The 21,280-nt window shown below is 37.7% G+C and overlaps 3 protein-coding genes across 3 annotated transcripts in view; 1 reads left to right on the top strand and 2 right to left on the bottom strand.

The window, feature by feature from the left end:
• The window catches only part of LOC126368653 (uncharacterized), a 338,846-nt gene that overhangs the window by 153,996 nt on the left and 163,570 nt on the right, over nt 1–21,280 (bottom strand). The window lies entirely within an intron of this gene.
• Nucleotides 10,811–19,911, bottom strand: LOC126368658 (luc7-like protein 3). The gene is made up of 9 exons (XM_050012748.1): nt 19,636–19,911; nt 19,109–19,304; nt 18,812–18,909; nt 18,257–18,408; nt 14,126–14,263; nt 13,570–13,770; nt 13,002–13,153; nt 12,435–12,523; nt 10,811–11,213 (listed from the first exon to the last, which is right to left on the bottom strand). The coding sequence occupies exons 1-8, from the start codon at nt 19,738–19,740 to the stop codon at nt 12,471–12,473; spliced, it is 1,095 nt and encodes a 364-aa protein (XP_049868705.1). The 5' UTR covers nt 19,741–19,911; the 3' UTR covers nt 10,811–11,213; nt 12,435–12,470.
• LOC126368669 (charged multivesicular body protein 6-A) lies at nt 20,115–21,105 on the top strand. Its single transcript, XM_050012761.1, has 2 exons — nt 20,115–20,593; nt 20,728–21,105. The coding sequence occupies exons 1-2, from the start codon at nt 20,291–20,293 to the stop codon at nt 21,037–21,039; spliced, it is 615 nt and encodes a 204-aa protein (XP_049868718.1). The 5' UTR covers nt 20,115–20,290; the 3' UTR covers nt 21,040–21,105.

Genomic DNA, 21,280 nt, shown 5'->3' with positions numbered 1-21,280 from the left:
GCCCAGTCACTGAACTTGAATGATTGACTGTTGGTAACTACCTTTTGAGGAAAATTATTTTCAAATTCTTTATGGATAATAGTGAAGAAATCCCTGTAAAAATCGTCAGGATTGTCTGTATCAAAGTTTGGACAAGGTAAGTTACTAATAAGACTATTTCGATATTTCTCTATCCGATTATCAGTGATGGGTCGAGTACTAAATTTAATTTTTTGCACATTTTTAAGTACTGGAAAACTAACCAACTGCCCACTGTGATCAGACTTAAAACAGTTAAGGATACTGTTATCTTGGAAATCACAATTGCAAAAAATGTTATCTAAACATGAGGCAGTTGTTTCTGTAATTCTAGTTGGCTCCATAAATATATTAACAAGGTTAAAAGATGTAAACAAACTTAGAAATCTAGTTGTAATTGAATCTACTTCATATAAATCAACGTTAAAATCTCCACACACTATAATGGATTTATTACTTTTGGATATGACCTTCAGTACATTTTCCATCACTGATTCAAAAACTGCGAAGTTAGCACTGTATGGGGGTCTGTATACGGCCACAACAATATGTTTCTCTGTTTCTATACATGAAATCTCCATAGTGCCCTCTATCGAAAGTCCAGTAATATCTTTGCGTTCTTTATATTTTAAACTATTTCTGATAAAAATATAAATAGTTAGTAAGTACCTATCTACCAGTAACCGATAAAACCGTATACAGCGTATAAAAAACCTATTGAAAACGTTCAATAGGTTGGAATGGTGCTCAATTAGCAACACCTTGTTAGAATGGATGAAGGGTATAAAAGGATCATAATGTTGGAAAAATGGCGTCGTAAAGATTGTGCCGATCAGCTGGCAGTCGAGACGGTTTGAATCGTTAGCTCTGAGTCCGCGGTAAGTAGACCGCATTCCTTAAGTTTTATTGACCTGTTTTGTCGCTGCTTTCGCTTTGCAAATGGGTAAATCACGGAATTGTATAACAATATTTTATATTTATTTTAAGGAACGTCTAGGGACCTGTAACGAAGTTTTTCTCGGCTATACAGGCTGTGAGAAGCTGCAGTAGTTCTAGGCGGATAAGACGTTAGTTATGTAAAAAAATACGATTCAAAGTGTTAACTTTGTCACCTAATGAATAATCATATTTTTGAATTTGAATATTATTCACATTACTTTATTCCATGCTTCTGTTTATCTTCTTTACATTCCACAATAAACAAAAATAACAATAGGTACTTAATTACCATTTTTTACTTAGTCCTCCGCTTTTTCTTATTGTTCTGTATGTGTTGTGTTTTGCTCTTTTCATCTGAACTGCCATAGACAACTATGAGGGAGATATTGAACGGTTCTCCAGGGGTAGAAAGCTTCTGGGATGGTAGTCAACCATAATCGATCGTATGTGTTCTATGTTATCGACGCACTTGTCACGACGTAAACCCTGAGCGTAAACCTTCGCCACTTATCGGCCCCTGAGAAGAACAGGGTCTTCACCTTATGGTAAAGCACCTTATGACTCTTATAAGGCGTAAAAAGATAAAAATAATTTATGTAGAACATTATAATGTTAACACATTCGAATTTTATGGAGCGGAAATAGATTTAACTCCCGCGGGGCAGACGCAGACGCGGCCCGCAGACGGTCGATTCGTTTCGCATTCTTTTGAAATAGACAAATATTTCTTTTCTTATTTTTGGTTATTTGCGCGCTTTGAAATTCTGTGTTATTATTAGCTGAGGATTCGTAAACACTGTTGCGGTCTACCCGGTCTACCACGCTCACTTGCCGAGTGTGATCCTTTTCAAATTTCGAAAGGTCCTATTTGCTTTATTACCCACTAGGCTCCGGCCAACATCCGACGAATTGACAGACTTTTGTGCTCTAAATCTGTTCTCAGTAAGTAGTAGGTATGTTGGGTATATTTATATTATTTTTTCTCGCGTTTTACCACAGTCTCACCTGATGGTTAACTGAAAATGTGGTCTAGGGTGGATCATGCTTACCTAGCAGCCTATTCACTCTAGCCTTGAAGACTCCCAGATTATAACGAGATTATTAATTAGTGTTAGAGTAGTAGTATTAGAGATTATTCATATTATATAATCTATTTAGGTAAATAAAATTAATATATAAAGTGTAGGTACCTAGAAATCGTAAAAGAAGCTTGGCAGAATAAAATATCATTAAATCTGAAAGCTAGGTCATAAAAGTATTTTATTTAATTACTTCAGAAGAATTGCCATAGCTTTAACTAAAGGTACTACTTCATTTGATGATACAATAAATCATCAAGGAATATTTCAATGTTATTGAACTTTCCACAATACACAGTGCACTTTAAACTTTTGAACATTAGTAATACTGCTTGTTTCAAAGAAACATTCTAGTTTTTTAGTCAGAAGTATGTAGGTATCATTCAAATGGTTTTTGAAGCGATGGATATGCTACGCCGTAGACAAGTACTACGCAGTTTTCGTAGACCCGTCGAAGGGTCGTAGCAAAGGCTACCGCGTTAAAAGCGGTCACATGAAATCCGTGAAAGGTTGGGCCTTTACTCGGCAGGGTCATTATTTAACTAAGACCTTCTATGTTTAGACTGTAGATAGTTTAGGCCTTGTGGCTCTAATTAAGAGAGGTTAAGAGTTCAAATAATTTGCATATTGACAAAAGGTTGTTTGTGCCAGGGTCACTATCATCGTACATTTTTTCAACGAATAAGATTTTTTTACAGGAGTGGTTCGGCTAAAATAATAATCAACTTGACGGTTCTGACGGACTTGTTTACACAACGAAACAACAGCAACAAATTACAGGCTAAAAATTTTGACTGTGTTGTTAAATTGAATGTGTTCGAAGAACTTTTACAGACGGTGAGATGGTTCTTAATGTTTTGTTTGTAAGGAAGTAATTTATTAAGATCCCTGAGCATGATTCATACTAATTGGACCTCTATTGTTTAATTAATAAAATTAAATCTCGATCATTCTCGGGACAAAAATGTCTCCGGCATGTTGTTCCTGAATGGCTGCCACTTAATTTAATTGCATGTTTAATGAATTAGAAATATTTTAGGAACGGCTGCAGTGTTTTTAACCTGAGATCTTTTCTCTGAAGAACTATTCAATGGCGTCATAGCCTTAATTAATTTGAGTAAATTTATTCCCAGCGAGTACGAACGTTGCATACTGCAAAGCTGAGATTTTCCCTCGTGTCGGTTCTGAGATCAATAACTGACCTCATCAACCCTTAACTAATTGGTGCACCATTTCTGACATCATTATACAGGGTGTTAGTATTGGGCTGGTTTTCCCTTCGCGGGTTGGAAGGTCAGACAGGCAGTCGCTTCTTCAAAAAAACGAACCTTTCAAATCTTCAGGTTAAGTAAGCAGACCTTGTGAAAAACGGGATAATGCTAGGGGGATGATGATGATGATGATGATACAGGGTGTTAGTATCATCGTAACGAAAACTTTGAGGGATGGTTAAGGCCATGATTCTGAGTTGATATCAAGTGGAATTTTCCGAGAGTAAATTCCACTTGATATCAACTTATAATCGTGATCTGATTTGAATCGGTGTCACTAACACCCATACGTACTTGTATGGCTACCTGTACGTACTTATATGGGGTGTAAGTGACATCGTAACGAATACTGAGAGGGACGTCGGAAAATTCCAGTTGAGATTAACTCAGAATCATGGTCTGAATCATCCCCATCAGTATTCGTTACGATGTCACTAACAACCTGATGCAGTAGAAGTTCCACAGAAAAGATAGCGTAAAAAATCTGACAAAATAATGCCTCCTCCCAAGGTTTCCTGCCCTCTGCACCGACCTTGCTCGGGAAATCATGCATGGAACAAGTATGCGTACGAATGTGATCAGCTGAGCTTCACTGGCCTGCATTACCATAATCCGCGTTTCTATTGATTTTTCTCGTAACCGTTTGATAGGATTACCCCCCGTTCGAGAGCAGAACTGATTACTCCATTATACGCCCACATATGGATGGAGCTCCAGATATACAGAATTGCCTACTTAATACATAAATAAGGAACGTGCTTCCATTTGTAATGGATGGATTTAGGTCAGGCTGGCATTCAGTGCGGGAGCTTTTTTCACGTTAGCACCGCACTGTTGTAAGTTGTTACAACTGAAGGGAAAATCATAAGTGCTTTGGTATTTACAACACGAGTACCAATGCTTCTTCAACTACTCTAGAAAATTGATAATTACTTGATTATGGTATAATTACTCAATTGGTGAACAATGTAGGTAAGGTAGGTAGCATTCAACCACAGCATTATATTCCTTGGGTGTATTTTATACATAAACTAACGACTGTGATCCCTACCTGGGTAACCAGAAATACAAGTAAGTACCTAATCTCATCTACTCTGGGCGCCATCCCACTCACGTCAGACAGAGTACTGCGGGGCGGAAGGCAAGGGGGAAACCACTGCTCTATTTCCTCTAGAAAAGTAGCATGGAGAATGAATGCTACACCGACAAGAGCGCGGCTCTTAACTTAGTGATGTGATGAATCTAAAGACAACTCGCAGACAATTTTATAACGAAATTTCCTTTTCTTTTGAAAATTCTAAAGAGATATAACAACAGATTGATTTAAGTCTAGTTTTCGGTGGTTTTTACATTTCGCACCAAATAGAGCTAAACCAAACCCAACACCTTGAAAATAATGGCCAGTAATCTCTCTGTGATAGTCCACAAAATAATGAACTTCAAATTCGACGCATGATTTGCATATAAACTAAGTGATTATAAGCCGATACGGGCATGAGGTAAAAACTGGAGTGTGCGCTGGGAGCCCGAGGGAGTCGCAAATCGATTCAGCAACAGGTCTCACGGAGTTTCCCGAACATAAATATACCTACGCTTATTTACATCCCACCGATCCAGGCGAGACGTGTAAATCGTTAAATTGGTAGGCGAGTGCCGTTGGCTGATTTATAGGTAAGTATATTCTTATTTATAATAGGTATTCTTCTTCTATCGTGTGGGTTGTGAGGTGAATTACCAACCTCATCAGCCCTAGTGTCAGGGTTATTATTGGGCCGCCAAAGGCCCCTGACTGGCTCATGGACTTACATCAGTAAGTAGTAAATCATGGGCTCGCGAAGACTGTGCATGTCATGGCCCCGGGAGTGTACAACAGACTGCCTGACCATATCATACAAGCAAAGAATTGTACTATATTTAAACTAAAAAATGGCATATTGAGCAGGGATTCTATAGTTTTGACGACCTGTAATTGATAATTATATTTTAATGTAATTGAATTACGTAATATTTAATTTCATTGAATTTTGTAATATCTGTGACGTGTAATTATTATTATCAATAAATGACTATGACTAGTAATCGGGACCAACGGCTTAACGTGCACATAGTTTATGAAATCAAATCAAAAAACACAGTTGTTTTTTCAACATGAGAGGATAGCTACAGTCCCTAATCCAACTTACTTTCCCGGATTTTTCTGTGTTCACAGTTCAGCGTAGAAATTTTATACCTATCATCGAATAAATAAAAAATAACTACCTCTATGGTCCAATGGTTGAGCACTCGGCTCATGATCCGGAGGTCCCGGGTTCGATTCCCGGTGGGGACATCACAAAAATCACTTTGTGATCCCTAGTTTGGTTAGGACATTACAGGCTGATCACCTGATTGTCCGAAAGTAAAATGATCCGTGCTTCGTTGGTTCCGGTTGCTACTTACTGATGTAATCGTTACATGAATCTTGTCAGGGGCGTCGGCTCAATAGGAATTAACTCTGACACCGGGGTTGGTGAGGTCGGGCGTTGATCTCACAACCCACACGAGAGAAGAGACTAATAAGTAACATACCTATTAGATGTATACCAACGTAAATAAGTTTAACGTGCGCACGAAACCAATGTGTGTAAAGTTTTAATGAGTAAAGTAACATAGAAAATTCAATAAGTAGGAACGTCGGAAAGTTTGCCTCTGCTAACAGGCTGGTAGGTATATATATTAAATACCTGTCTGTATATCTTATTTGCACCATGACAAACAACAAAAACGAACTTAATACCTACCAAGATATTTTTTAACTATAAGTAGGTACATTAGTAGGACAATTAGGTACCTAGGCTGGAAATAGAATATAATTGCCTAGATATTCGCCACTGCTAACTTATAACATTGAATGCAATAAGTAGATACGTATTCTGAGGTAAAAATTACAACTTATAACCTACTTACAAACCACCCAAAGAGCCGTGGTAGCCCAGTTGGTAGAACGCTTGACTATGAATTTGATATCACAGTTTTGAATCCGAACATAGGCCTAAACCAATTTTAGGATTTGTTTTCGCATTCATGTTTGGCTCATAAATGATTATCATGTGCACAGCGGTGTAGGAAAACATCGTGAGGAAACCCACATTCTCGAGAAATGCATTTCAGAGGTGACCTAACCTACATTGGGCTGGTTTTCCCTTAGCGGGTTGGAAGGTCAGACAGGCAGCCGCTTCTTTCAAATCTTCTGGTTAGGTAAGCGGACCCCGTGAAAAACGAAATGCCCCCAGGGAGATGATGACCTACTTACAAGCCACAAATAGTTTTTAAACGTCAAATCATCGAAAGCTGGTAAACTGATGATTATTAAATATTTACGGGCTACTACAAAAGTGCAACCTTCCGGCTAATTAACCTTCTTTATTCCACTGATTTCCTTTGAGGTAATAGATTGCGCAAAAAATCAATTAGACGGTCTGGTTCCACGCGTGCTAACGACATTACAGACTAATCTGGTGAGGAATCAGTCGCGTAAGAAAAGTGAAGTCTGAGACAGTGATAAATTAAGCTCTACGTGATTTTTTAGGACCTTCACCACACCACCACTTCACCGTGCCACACTATATTAAAAGAGCTACAAACATTCCTTTTTTAAAATTGCCGCGAAAATAAAAAAGTTCGGGAAAAAAAAACAAAAAGTAAGTAGTAGTTGGTAATTTGTACCAATCAATTTTTACATTTTTCCTCACCTTATGGTTGTCTGGAAGAAATCGCTTTAAACGATAAGGCCACCATTTGCCATGTACCTAGTTAAGAGTCTTTTGTAATTATTTCTTTTTATTTTGGTGCAATAAGTATATTTGTATTGTATTGTAAAAAAATCGAAATATTTGTCGTCATCTCATTTCACCCCATATGACATTAAGATCAATTTGTGGCGGGTTTGTATTTCGGCTTGTGGGTCTGCCAACCTCTAAAAGACTATTTATTTCCCATGCTCGTACGCGTAGTATATCACGTCGGAAGTTCTGGCTAAGAAGCTATGTATAGAATACAGTTAAATGGCAAATGTTTAAGACATCTATTTACAAATAGGTCATAAATGTCAATCATATATCAATATAAAAAAACCAATGAGTCTCAGTGTCAAATAAAAATTATATTTTATAACTTCCTCAGTTTTAGTACCTATGTGCGTCCTTTATTACATCCAACTTCTTTCTGCTTCTGATCTACAGCTGTTTCCATTAATTTCTGTATTTTAGTATTGAAGACAATAGCAGATTAATGGGGAGGGTGAACCTACAAGTTGGCTTAGGATTCCTGCCTGACCTTTTCTCAATGGCTAAAAAGTTAATTAGCTTCTTCCACCTTGATAACAGATTAAAGGCTCAGCAGGATGGCTATACCCTTTAAAATACATAATTAATTAAAACAAACTCCCATTTCTTCAGTATATCCCAAATATTATTTTTAGCAATAGTTAAGGCTATCTTAACTTTTGCTAGAGCTCTTACACTAATAATCTTAATAAACCTAATCCAACAACTGTCTATGGCAGTTCCAAAGGCCCATTGAACTTTATAGCTAATATGTCAGGGGTACGCAAAAGGGCTGAATCCATGGTCTCTCTTGATGGAGTCTTCAGGTTGTGTACCAGGATCTCATTCCCTTCTGTACTCCATCCTGCAAAAGTTGCTTGCAAGGTTGACTTTTCATATGTCAGGATAGAGCATTCCTTTTCTGAAATAAGAGATACAATTTCTTCTCCTTTAACAGTACATTAGTATTAAACTTGCACCACCACCACTGTCATCTTATGATCATTTCGACGAACATACTTTCTGCCTTATTGTTTTTTGTAAAAAAATTAAATTATGTTATTGTCTTATTGCGTTCTTTGACAATAAACAATTTCTATTCTATTCTAAGCTAAATTTTGTCAACTACAAACCGTGATATTTCCATGATTTACTTTTTAATTTAGTATTAGTGATTGCTGATTAGCAAGGAATGGTTAGCAACCATTGGTTACTTAGTTAACGTCGGACTCTATCCTTTTCAACTTTTGCTTAGTACAGAGATACACTTATACACTTGTCTTGCAGTTATAAATGTTACGTATCTCCGTGTTACTTTTTATATTTTGTTTGGTTTCTCCTACGCGGCGAAAGCCTTTCATAGTTATCGTCATATTGAAATCTAGTATAGGACTTCTTTAAATAATTAAGTATATAGCTTACCGTTTAGCTCATTTATCCCTCTAAGAAAACATTCTCGAAGTTTAGCTCTAGCCTCCTGCATTGACACCATGTCCTCATCCTTTGGGGATTCGTTACCCGTCATTATAACTGAAACTGTATCTAAAATCTAATTATGTTAAGATCTGCTTTGTCTTAATATTATGAGTAACGCTCCAATCTGTTTAAACTAAAAGGATTGATTTCGTATAAAACAAAAAGTCGTATGATTCAGGTTATGTTTATTTAGCAAATGTCATTTTGACAATTTGACATTACGTTTCATTTTACGCCTGTAAACGACGCTACGTTATAACCAATAATGTATGTTGTACTTAGCACTTCCATGGTTCCAGTCCGCCGCCGAAGGTCCGTGTTGCTCGGGATGCATAGTGATGGAACCCTGATTACTAGCTTAGTCCTTAATCCTTTCATACCCACCCACCCATAGTCAAGAGTAGATAGGACCTCAATGGCGGACTCCAGGCTACGTTCGTCAAAAACAAAGATTTTCCTATTATTATGCATCTTTTGTTTGTTTTTCGGTATAAATGATGACTCTTTAGATTAGCCTGGAAGTCCCTCTCATTATAATAAATTCTAAATCGTGTCAAAAAACGAATTTACTACCTACCTATAAAAAACATAGGTACTATACTGAACTCACAAACATACTAAACTTAAATTAGCTGGGTTGCTTTAATGTTTTCATAAGTTGGAAACTTAAAGTAGTCGAACTCAGTAATGGAAAACTTTTAGCAGACCTTAGTGTGAATATCTACGAAAAGAAACTTCCGCGCAAACTGAAATTTCAGCTTAGAGGTTTTCAAATCCGCCCGACTAGCTCGTAACATCAGAGTTTCTTGACGCAAACTAAGAACTGCTTCACGAAGTTGCGCTGCGGGCGCGACGGGCGACAGTCGAGCGTTTAACGTTTATTTTGTTTCAATCTCTCTCTTCACCCAGATTATTGACAACGGACAATTATTTATGTTTACAGCTTATTTATATCCGGATACGCTATGAAATTGCAAATCCAATACCTTAAAGTAAATAGATAAGTAAGTATAAGAATATTTTTAAAATATTACTTAATAAATTAAATATAGTATGCATCATGTACTTTTGTGATAATAAGTGATTGTCTTTTTTTTTCTTCTAAGTGTGCTTTAGTACCGTGTCTACTTGAGCAATCGGAAGGAACAAAGCGGCAGGATCTTTTTCCAGTACAACGGCGCTGCGATCATTGGTTCGACTAACTACGAATCTTCTTATTGTGTGTTGTGAGGTAGAATACCAGCCTCATCAACCCTGGTGTCTGGGTTATTATTGAGCCACCAAGGGCCCCTGACATGGCTCATGTAACGATTACTTACTTACTTCAGTAAGTAGTAACCGGAACCAACGGCTTAACATGCCTTCCGAAGCACGGATCATCTTACTTTCGGACAATCAGTTGATCAGCCTGTAATGTCCTAACGAAACTAGGGATCACAAAGTGATTTTTTGATATGTGTCCCCACCGGGAATCGAACCTGGGGCCTCCGCGATCGCGAGCCCATTGTCAACCACTGGACCACGGAGGCCGCTACATCAAGGCACTATGACAACTGATGGCAATTCGTATACAAGCCGAGGCTTTGTAAGTATAACTCCCGGCAAACTTCTTGAGCATCGAGTGTCGTAGTGGGGGAAAGTTCGCGCACGTACACTTCCGTGCAAAAAAAATGAACTTTTGATTATTTTCTTAACTCATTAAAAAAACAATTATTATATTATTTAATTATGTAAATAAAACTAAACGTATATTATTATAGTTTATTAAAACTTATATTATATTTAATAAAAAACTAATCGTCAGGTAAGTATAATATTCCTTATTTCGGTTTTGGATCTGTAGACATAGACCTCGTGCTAGTAACTAATTCTTAAACTTAAACTAATGAGCAATAACAAAAAAAACTAACAAAAGAGCAATAACAAAAACGTGACAGTTTCACTGCACGCAAGTGTATTCGGGAGTCAAAGGGACGAAGACAAGAGTGCGCGGGGGAAGTATCGACTGATCTACCAATAGCCGGTCGATGCGGGACTCACCCGCCCCCGCGCCCCGTACCGTACCACCAAAGAGATCTAAAATTCGGTTGTGCGCAGTCAAGGTCGATGCTCAAGAAGTTTGCCGGGACCTATACACCCATTCTGCTTACGCTGATGCGCATCGCGTATATTAAAACTTAATGAGGGGCAAATGTTTTCTCCAAGCTACAAAATAAAACAACAATTGTATAGTTCATAGGTACTTTATTTGTAGAATCCCCTAGTTCAATGTCGACAAATCAAACACATTAACATCATTACGACGAATAAAAAATATGTGATAAATACCTGAATCTCCTGAGGAGGATCTCGTTTACAGTAAATCAGTGACCTCCCTAAGAATCAAACAATGTAGTGGTAGCTACAAGTTACATTTTTTATCTAAAACATGACCAATAAAATCGCAGCATACTACATGCATCATTAAATTTGGAATAGCTAATATTATAACATTTACGCGCGACTATGCTAAGTCACCTCGATACGCTGGCTGGCGGTGTTCTCGAGTCTTGCAGGCTCTTCCCGGCAGCAGGCTAAGTTCAAAAGTACCTCTTTGTAGCTGGCCGGAACTCGATGTCTATTGCCAACTGAAAAGTCCATGGAGCAAGCTAGTAACGGGCGCTTCGGGAGATCGTTGATTCGGATCGTCTTTCTATGACCGAGCTCATATAATTTCATTGTATTTTAGGTGATAGCTGTAAACTTGATATTTAATAGTGTCTGACACACGATCATAGGAAGGCTTCGTCAGGGAATGAGGGTTTTATTTAATCTTGAAACATGACAACGAGTTTTTCAATTTAGTACTCAAAGCTAACGCAAATTAATTCTTTTGTTCACATTCAATATGTAACTCGTTGCCATATTTACTTTGGATACCTGGAAACACACGGTAGATGATGTGATAACAGCATCCTTTATCGTGATACAAGAAGCATATGTGTGATGCTCCCCTCACAACTCCGTAACATGGCATTATAAGTTATGGCAATAATGTCTACACATCGACTAGCTATCCATATAGAATATAATTAAAAACGTTTTCTCATTTAAATAATTAAATGTGTTTAAGTATTAGCAATTATTACGCTATTTATTAAAAGTTTTATCAACTAATTATTATTTACAAGTGAAAATTCGCAGACTGAAAAGTGTTCAATTTATGATTAGTTTAATTTTGTTGTAAAATCAAAAGACTGCCCGATTAGTATAATCTATATTCTATAGACGACGAGCAGTCTGTTTAGAATTATCAATTTCCTCCTGCATGACCCTAACAAATACCTGGCGTCGCTACAGCGATCCGCAACGGTTGGTCGCCTGTTGCAACTCGACAAATCACGACGACGAAACATACATAGTGGAATACCTCAAAACGACGTCGAGACGATCCGCTCATATAAAGAGACCTCACTAGGTAATCGATCGATTACCTAGCAGGTCCCTCCCTCAGCTCGCGGCAACTATTCAAAATACCAATCAAATACCTGCCAAGTCCGTCGGTGTGACGACAACTACCGAATCGAGAGTGCAACGGGGTCATTTACTCCCCATATGATTGCCATATACCGAAGTTTTATTTTGGTATGTTACAATAAGCTGTAAAATAACAGTGTTCACTTTATTACTGATAGATAGCATTAACATTTTTCGAGGATGGGTTTAGCTGTCGGATGGGTATAAAAATTTGGTTCATGATGTATGGTTAAAATGTGAACTGATTTGGATTTGGGGTTAGGAGTGGCGTGTTGTTGTTTGGGGCGGTCTCGCTCTTGATTGACAAGAGTGGGGGTCGGCGATATACTTACCGTTTTCAGGCGCATTTGTGATACCTCAGACAGGTGCTAGTGACGGTCGCGAGAGCGCCGGCGCGAGCGATCACGCGAGCTCGGGGAACCTGTGAACATAAATTTTATATTACAAACATTATACACAGGTACAACAAAAAAATGTAGCGTCCCCTGCGCGTTATATAATAAAAAAGTAATATCAACCTCGATGCGTTATTAGTTTCCAACTTTTATAACTTTTTGAATTTATTACGTTGCAGCCCTCGCGGCATGGCAACCGTGCCGCGAGCGACACGAATTATATCGGAGGCTTCAACCAATAGCCGTACGACATTTATCCGCGTACATAGCATTCGCTGTGTCTGTAAGCCGCGCGGGGCTGTTTCTTTGCCTCATTTTTTAGTGCGTTTTCACAACTCAGGGTGATAAGAAACTGAAAAGATTCTGTTTATTCTTTCCTCCAAGAAATTACCAATGCATTAGAAATATTACACCATATTAGAAGATGATTAAACACACAAGCGACATGGTTGCCAAGTTGTGACCGCATTTACATAAATGCGGTTGAATAAGCGCGTTACTTACGTCTATCCTTGCGATGTTTGCGGTCGCGATCGCGGTCACGCTCGCGGTCCTTCTCGCGATCACGTTGTTCGCGATCGCGGTCCTTCTCGCGGTCGTCGTGCCGACTGCTCTTCTCTTTCTCCTTTTCCTTGTCTTTCTCCTCTCGATTGGACCTGTGCAATAAGTTAATTATTCATGTAATTATATCATACCCCTTGCGAGTCAATAAGACACCGTTCGCTGATAAATTTAAGTCACGCGTGCTCGCGAATCGCGTGTATTGTTTCGTTGTTATTGAATTTTCAAATATGAAAATGATATAATATGTCAAGGTCGTGGACTCCGGCAGTGTAATATAATAACTATCGATTTAGCCACGATTTCGCCGCAGTGTAAGCGGCAACGCGTCCTTGACGCATCGGGCCCGATAGATCGGGTAGTGTAATAAGCACTTTACATGTTCAAACACCCAATTACAATTCTAACCTTTCAGGTACTTTGGGAGCGCTCATATCGTGAGTTGGTCTTGGTGGTATAGTAACAGTGTAGCCAACCTTAAGTAAATAATGTATTTTTTACATTATTATACCTGTGACGGTCCCTATCTCTGTCTCGCTCACGCTCCCTGTCCCGCTCCATACGCTCGCGGTCGCGCCGGTCCGACCCCAGCCCTCCGCCGCGCGAATTTCTCTCCTTCTCCCTCTCTTCTCGGCGTTTCCTCTCTTTCTCTTGCTGCTCCTTCTCACGGGCCTCGCTCATCTCCTCGTAGGCCTGACGGAGCTTGAAATAACTGCAACAATAAGCATGTAAAATGAAACTATGCCAAAATCTATAGCAGTACAAAATTTTAAAAAGAAATTGCTACCATATTTTGCTTCTTTGCTTAATGTTATGTGATGTTTTCCTTCCATAGGCTTGGTTTTATTTATGCTCAATAAAGTAAAATCATTATGTTTAATTAGATGCTTGTATTTTTATTTGTTATATGAACAGTTTACACTATCCTCAATCCTCATTCAAAAAGGCGTCTTTACGCATCCTTATGGAACACATATTGCTTGACAGCGTTTTTTATCTGTACTGTCTGCATTATTTACTATGAACTGATTTGTTAATAGAATAAAAAACAGTCATATGAAACATACCCAACATGTTGTTTTCCAGAAAGATGGTCATCAATGCGTTGCTGGGCGTCTCCGACAATGAGGAAGGCGCCGCAAACAGGGCATACCTCCATCTGCTTCTCTTGTGCTGCTGCGAGCTCCGCCGTCATCGACCAGTGGCTGCGGGATAGTCATGTCTCTTATATTTTGTAGTCTATAGCATAATTTGATATAACAACCATACTTTCATTGTCTTAGTCCAGTAAGGTGGAGAAAAAGAATTTAATTTTCCATTCTCTATACTTTTTAACATTAGTAATCAATCAAATCACACCTGCGGAGGCCAAGTTTCTTACATTTCGATTGAACTTATTGCACTAATGAATACCTTACATCATTGATAGATATTAATCCCAGGATCCCGTTCCCCGGGATCCCAGACCCCTAACCGAGGAAAGTATCGCTCTGCAAATGAAAGGTGTTACACAATTTAAAAATATTAAAGCTTTTCCAACAAGATCTCTTGATTTCTGGTTCTCAACATGGCAAAGATTACAGACTAGAGTTCATGCAGATAACTAGTTACTTGACAGTTGTAACAATAAAATATGAAATATGTCAGATATGGTAGTTTATCAGTTAACAATAATTATCCAATATTTTATTTCTTTTTAAGATCATTATCATCAGCGATTTTTATCTGTGTGTAGACCCGAAACACGGGCGGCCATGATTGAACGTCGTGTGACGTCACATTTCACAAAACAAAAACTATCTGTCAGGATTCAAGTTATACGTCACTGGGCGAAATGTCACGACCCATCGTTTTCGCGCGAAATTTAAAATAATTGTAGAAAAATATGTTTTTTTCTATTATATAAAGTTTTTTCGAGAAAATAAAATCATTTAAGAGGTAAAAAATAACTGTCTCTATTTTTTAAAATACTTATTCGAAATCTGTCAAGTAGCCCATTTACACAATCCTGGTATGAAACATTGAAATGAAGTGTTTAGTTAATTACCATGGGAGCTGGTTGGGTCCAAACTATTACAGTTGTAATATCATGTGTGCGTCAAGCTAGCGGCCTCAAAAAAAAAATGGGCACGAAAAAATAATTTGACCATACCAAAAAATAGTACTCTTATTGAAAAAAATAGTACCTGTTGTAAAAAAATTAGTACCATCACGGTTCTGGATTTATAGCCATGTTTTATTGCACTTGCTAGCTTGACGGTGAGCGAAATTTGGCGAGAGTTAACGACAAGGTCTTTCGCTTTGATTTAAACGCCAAAAAATAGTATCGAAATAGTACTCACCCCCTGCAAAATACCGAAAGTAGTACTTCAACGGTTCCAAAGTTATAAAGGCAGTTCTTTGATCCCGCTAGCTTGACGTTTTGAAAATACCTATTATCTGGGGAACGCTTGCATACTTCAGTATGTAACTAATGTCAATAAACTCGTATGAAATAGTACTCCCTACCATCATAATTTTGATCCGATTCTCTTTGTAGAAATGTTAAAAAATCATCATAACCTATGCCATACATTTGTTGTTGATACAGTCACGTAGACAATTACATAACCTCACAATTTATTCGTAAGTATTGCCATTTTGGAGGTCTACCCTACCATTTCTTTGCACTTCAGTGCTGCTATTACAAAAAATTCCTATTGCATACACCCATATGCACTAATTTTAATAGAAAATGGCTGCATGGGTCTAGTTCTTATCGAAAACAATCTGTGATTTTAATACATCATAATACATTTTTAATCTGCTGTTTCATTTTATAATTTATAACTTCATGTTGAATTTGTTACGGATCGAAGTGTTTGTTAATAAACAATTTGCAGTATTTGTAGAATAACTCAAAGAGTTTCAACAATGATATTACTTTCATCTAACAACCCTGGCACTTCACCAATTTTTACCCAAAAATGGGGAAAAATACTGAAATCTGACAACATTCTTGACCATGTGTAATAATTTTGTTCGCGACTGTACTCGTCTTGATAAATGTATGACATAGGTTATAATGACTTTTTGACATATTTCTACAAAGAGAATCAGGTCCAAATTATGATGGTAGGGAGTACTATTTCATACGAGTTTATTGACATTAGTTACAAACTGAAGTATGCAAGCATTCCCCAGATAATAGGTATTTTCAAAACGTCAAGCTAGCGGGATCAAAGAACTACCTTTATAACTTTGGAACCGTTGAAGTACTACTTTCGGTATTTTGCAAGGGGTGAGTACTATTTCGATACTACACTTCTCATCAAAAAAATCGAAACACCTTGCAAGTTTACGTTTTGTCAGGATTATCAGAAAAATGTGTACATTTAGGAATAAATGTTAAATGTCGTTTAATAGTGAGTAATATGAGCTTATCAAATCTTAATGTTAATGTTCTAAATTTAAATGAATTTTTCATAGGTTTCGTATTTTGTTAAATGAGTCATTTTTATTCCGTATGGAGTATAAAGGAAATGGATAAAACAACACACGTAAATGAAAAAAAAAGCTAAAAAACGTTTATTTAATAACTTGTATTCCCTCCCCGAGCTCTAATTACTGCTTCCATACGGTTCTTCATCGATCGGATGAGAGTCACGATCACATGCTGTGGTATATTGTCCCATTCCTCTTGGATTGCATCTTGCAGCTGGCTAAGTGTTTCTGGGGCAGGATCTCTTGCTCGAATTCGTCTCTTTAATTCATCCCACAGATGTTCAATGGGATTCATGTCCGGGCTTCTTGCTGGCCATTCCATAATAGAGATATCGACTTCGTTAAGATAATCTCGTACGACGCCCGCGGTGTGAGCCCTAGCATTGTCGTGCATGAATATGAAGCCGTTGCCAATAAAATGTGCATAGGGCATCACATGAGGCTCGAGACACTCTTCGACGTACCGATGACAGTTTAGTGCAGGCAGACGTGGCCCAGACACGAAAGCAAGCTCTGTCTTACCGTCGGCGCTGATTCCTCCCCAAACCGTCCACGAACCGCCACCATAGCTGACCTTTTCTTCAATGCAGCATTGTGCATAGCGTTCTCCGTCTCTTCTGTAGACCTTGTTCCTTCCGTCGTTACCATACAGCATAATTTTACACTCATCAGAAAAGAGAACTTTGCTCCACTGTAGGTATGACCAATTTAGGTGCTCACGTGCAAAGTTAAGGCGCGCTCTTCGATGGTCTGCAGTTAATTTCGGCCCATTTGCTGGCTTATGCGGTACCAGTCCACGATCCTTCAAACTTCTTCTAATTGTAGAGTCACTTACAGCCACCCTTCGTACAACACGAAGCCGCTGCTGCAGTTGAAAAGCGTTAAGGCGTCGATTTCTTAAAGAAGTTGTTACAATAAATCGATCATCTCGCTCAGAAGTGACCCGATTCCTGCCAGATCCTGAACGGCGCGTGAACAAACCAGTCTCCCGATAACGTTTATAGACTCTATGAACAGATGACAGGCTTAGATGCAGTCTTGCAGCCACAACACGCTGACTAAGGCCAGAATCCAACAATGCCACAACTTGGGCGGCTTCTGTGGGCGAAGTATCCATACGTTTTAGAAAAAAAACCTTTTTTCAGACGTCCCAAAGTCACAGTATTGAAATAAAAAACAAAAAGTTTAAGGATAGGCGCCAATTTTTAGTTTTTAAACGCTAAATGTACTCCAACCCTAAACACACATTTGTCTCAAAACAGTGATTCATTTCGTTTATAAGATAAATGAAATTCTAATTTTGAATTTAGAATTTTCGCTTATTACTGTAATGGCCAAACTGCCAGCTATACATTTATGTATTTTTTTTCATCGTATGAATTCTTTTTTGTGTTAAATTCGGACAGAAACAATGAAAACGGAAGTGTTTCGATTTTTTTGATGAGAAGTGTATTTTTTGGCGTTTAAATCAAAGCGAAAGACCTTGTCGTTAACTCTCGCCAAATTTCGCTCACCGTCAAGCTAGCAAGTGCAATAAAACATGGCTATAAATCCAGAACCGTGATGGTACTAATTTTTTTACAACAGGTACTATTTTTTTTCAATAAGAGTACTATTTTTTGGTATGGTCAAATTATTTTTTCGTGCCCATTTTTTTTTGAGGCCGCTAGCTTGACGCACACTAATATCATTACATGGAACATAAATGTAAATACCTATTTTCCTGTTGTTTAATGAGCTGTTCTTTTTCATCTTTCAGTCTGTCGCATAGTTTCATCAGTCCCTGTGCCTGTTCCACGTCTCCCCGGGTACCCGCTTCCTCTGCCTCTTGCATCAAAGCCGTAACTTTCTCCGAAAGTAGCTTCACCTGTGAAATGTAAAAAATAGTACTAACTTTTTTGTTTGATGTCAAATTGAATAAAGGCCCTTTAATAATATTAACACATAAATTCTGTAGAAGCACCAGCAAAGTTTGTGCCATTTTCAGTCCATATATCACTCATATGGCCTCTGCAAGCAGCAATAAAGCCTTGAGCTGTTAAATCACTAATCACTAGTCTCTAAATGTTGTAGCCTTTGTGAACATATCTCACTAATGCTGTTCAAAGGCCTCCACTCAAATAACCTGAATGGTGAATACTATTAACTTTTTCATTGTAGGTTAGTGGAGGTATTTGTACTCCTCCTACTCAGTTACCAGAGTTTCAGGCTTACTGAAGATCTCCATTCTCAAACCTAATAAATAATTATAATTTATACTCAATTGTTACCTGTTCTTGATTCTTTTCAGTTTGTGCCTGTGTCATTGGTGGTCCTTCAGGTTTAGAGTTCATCAGGTCCAATCGCTGCTTACCTTTTTGTATCTTACCTACAAATATGCAGTACATAATAAAAAAATTAAACTTAACATAACTTAGCAAGTTTATTAGAAGTTTTTGATAGAATCTCTACTGTTAATTATTGTGTTCTTTACTGTATTAAAGTATATCAAAAGTCTAGGCAATAAGTGAAAAGTATAATAGGTAAGTACATTGGTTACATTGTTCAGTCACAATATCTAAACTTACGTTCCACATCATTGATCATGTGCCGACAAAACCGTAGAAACTCCTCAACATGCTGCGTCTTCTTATATGATGATTCTGCCCTCTCAAATAATTCCTTTACTTCATCATCGTGGACCTTGGCACATGTACCTAGGTCAGCTCGGGTGTTCACAAACAGATCATGAGGACAGAACTTTACCATGTAATATTTACAATACTGAAACAAATTGATTATATAAATATGTATAATTTTAACTTAATTATGTAGTTGGTTAGGTAATACAAAGTTTAACTAGCATCCTCGCTTCGTAAATTCGACAGCTTTCGACAAGAAATCGTAACTAAGTATCCTTTGTTGAAACTGTCCAATAACAGTGTTTGATACGAAAAGTCAATAGGTAATTTATGTTTATGAAACACGTTGTGTTCCATGGAAATTAATAAACATGTCTTGATTGATTGCGTTTGATAAGTTCTTAACTGGATTATTCACGTGAATTACAACGAAACCATAAAAAAGTGTTTTCAAGATCAAATAGGTTATTCACCTCGGGGTCCTCCCAGTTCGGTTTTTTGATTTTTTCATTTGGATTTGTGTTGCGATGCCTGCCCATCAATTCGTCCAGCAACTGTGCTGCTGCTAGCACCGCCATGGTGGCCTTAACTTTAATTAACTCGTTAACACTATCTTATTTTCTAAATATTGCCCTTAGAAACAAGTCTTGCATCGAAAGTCATCAAGTAATCTACGAAAAACGAAAAGCTTTTTTTCACAACACGTCAGTCAAAGCAGCAGACAATGCAGACATCTTAAATGACCGAGAACGAGCGAACGAGAACGAACGAGCAAATGACACTATGGTAAAGGCAAAGGGAACTATACAAAGTCCTTATTACCAAAGCTTAAATAACACTACCAATCCATAGTAGAGTGAGTAAATCACGCGTTTTCCGCCGTGTCTGAACGACCCCTAAACGTAAGTTACATTCTATGGTGGGTGACATTTCTTTAAAGACTCAATCAGAATCCATTCATTCACAGGTTTTTGCAATGCAAAGACCTTTTTTGAAGTTTTGATAAAATAATATCATGTTACTTACAAAGATATTAAAAATCTAATAGCTTTATTTATTGCCCTATAATTTACTAATTACATTAGAATAATATAATTGTTGTGTTCAGTCGCATGCAGCAGTACGACAATGGGTGGGTTGTTTGGTAAACACAAGAAGCCAGCAAGCAGAGTTACTGAACAAGACAAGGCAGTGCTACAATTGAAACAACAGAGAGATAAATTGAAACAGTACCAGAAGAAAATAGAATTAAACCTCGAAAGGGACCGACAGTTAGCGAAGAAACTCTTGAATGAAGGTAAACGGGAAAAAGCAAAACTATTGCTCAAGAAGAAAAGATATCAGGAACAACTACTGAAAAACACAGACACGCAATTAGAAAAATTGGAACAGCTTACTCACGATATCGAGTTCGCCCAGATAGAGATACAGGTAAGTTTTTGTTTCACAAGGTTTTCAATTAATACTTTTACAAATGCAAATAAATACTAAGAACAGTATACTGAGCAGTCATTTTTGAATTAGCCTATAAGCTTAAAAATGAAATATTTGTTTATAAATTTCAGGTGCTTGATGGTTTGAAAGTAGGAAATGTAGCACTGAAAAAGGTTCATGATATTCTTAACATCGACGAAGTTGAAAAGATTCTTGATGAAACTAAGGAAGGCATTGAGAAACAAAGAGAGATAGATGAACTTATATCGGGACAACTGACAGAAGAAGATGAGGAAGCTGTTGAAGCTGAGCTAGAAGAGATTCTGGATGTGTCTGATAAACTACCAAACGTGCCAGAAGACAAACTGCCTCAAATTCCAGAAGAAAAAGTTGCAGACAAACCGAGAAAGGCTAAGGAAAGTCCAGTAGCATTGGAAGCATGATATAACTATTATTATTAATAATGTAAATAGAGGCCATAAGAATAAACTATATTTTTAATAAATCAACTCAGCTATATTATTTTGGTTTCTATATTTGTGCATATTAAAAATTTTTCACAGATTTAAGTGAGTCAGGGTAAAGTAGGAACAGTGTAGTCCCATATGGAAAAGTCCTGTAATAGTAACGTACATCTGTCAACACACAATAGCATGCTGTAGCACGTGTACGTGCTCACGCACA

The sequence above is a fragment of the Pectinophora gossypiella genome, chromosome 8 (genome assembly GCF_024362695.1).
Source record: "Pectinophora gossypiella chromosome 8, ilPecGoss1.1, whole genome shotgun sequence".
Lineage (NCBI taxonomy): Eukaryota > Metazoa > Arthropoda > Insecta > Lepidoptera > Gelechiidae > Pectinophora > Pectinophora gossypiella.
The sequence above is the reverse complement of the archived record's forward strand: the minus strand, read 5'-3'. Positions and strand labels throughout refer to the sequence as shown.

What these genes read in the sequence shown, in the direction of transcription:
- LOC126368658 (XM_050012748.1), bottom strand. Translation starts at nt 19,740, where the DNA reads ATGGCGGTGCTAGCAGCAGCACAGTTGCTGGACGAATTGATGGGCAGG. An exon ending in CGAACTGGGAGGACCCCGAG is followed by an intron (nt 19,305 to 19,635) that starts GTGAATAACCTA and finishes AATTTGTTTCAG; the next exon opens with TATTGTAAATATTACATGGT. An exon ending in CTGAAAAGAATCAAGAACAG is followed by an intron (nt 18,409 to 18,811) that starts GTAACAATTGAG and finishes TACATTTCACAG; the next exon opens with GTGAAGCTACTTTCGGAGAA.
- LOC126368669 (XM_050012761.1), top strand. Translation starts at nt 20,291, where the DNA reads ATGGGTGGGTTGTTTGGTAAACACAAGAAGCCAGCAAGCAGAGTTACT. An exon ending in TCGCCCAGATAGAGATACAG is followed by an intron (nt 20,594 to 20,727) that starts GTAAGTTTTTGT and finishes TATAAATTTCAG; the next exon opens with GTGCTTGATGGTTTGAAAGT.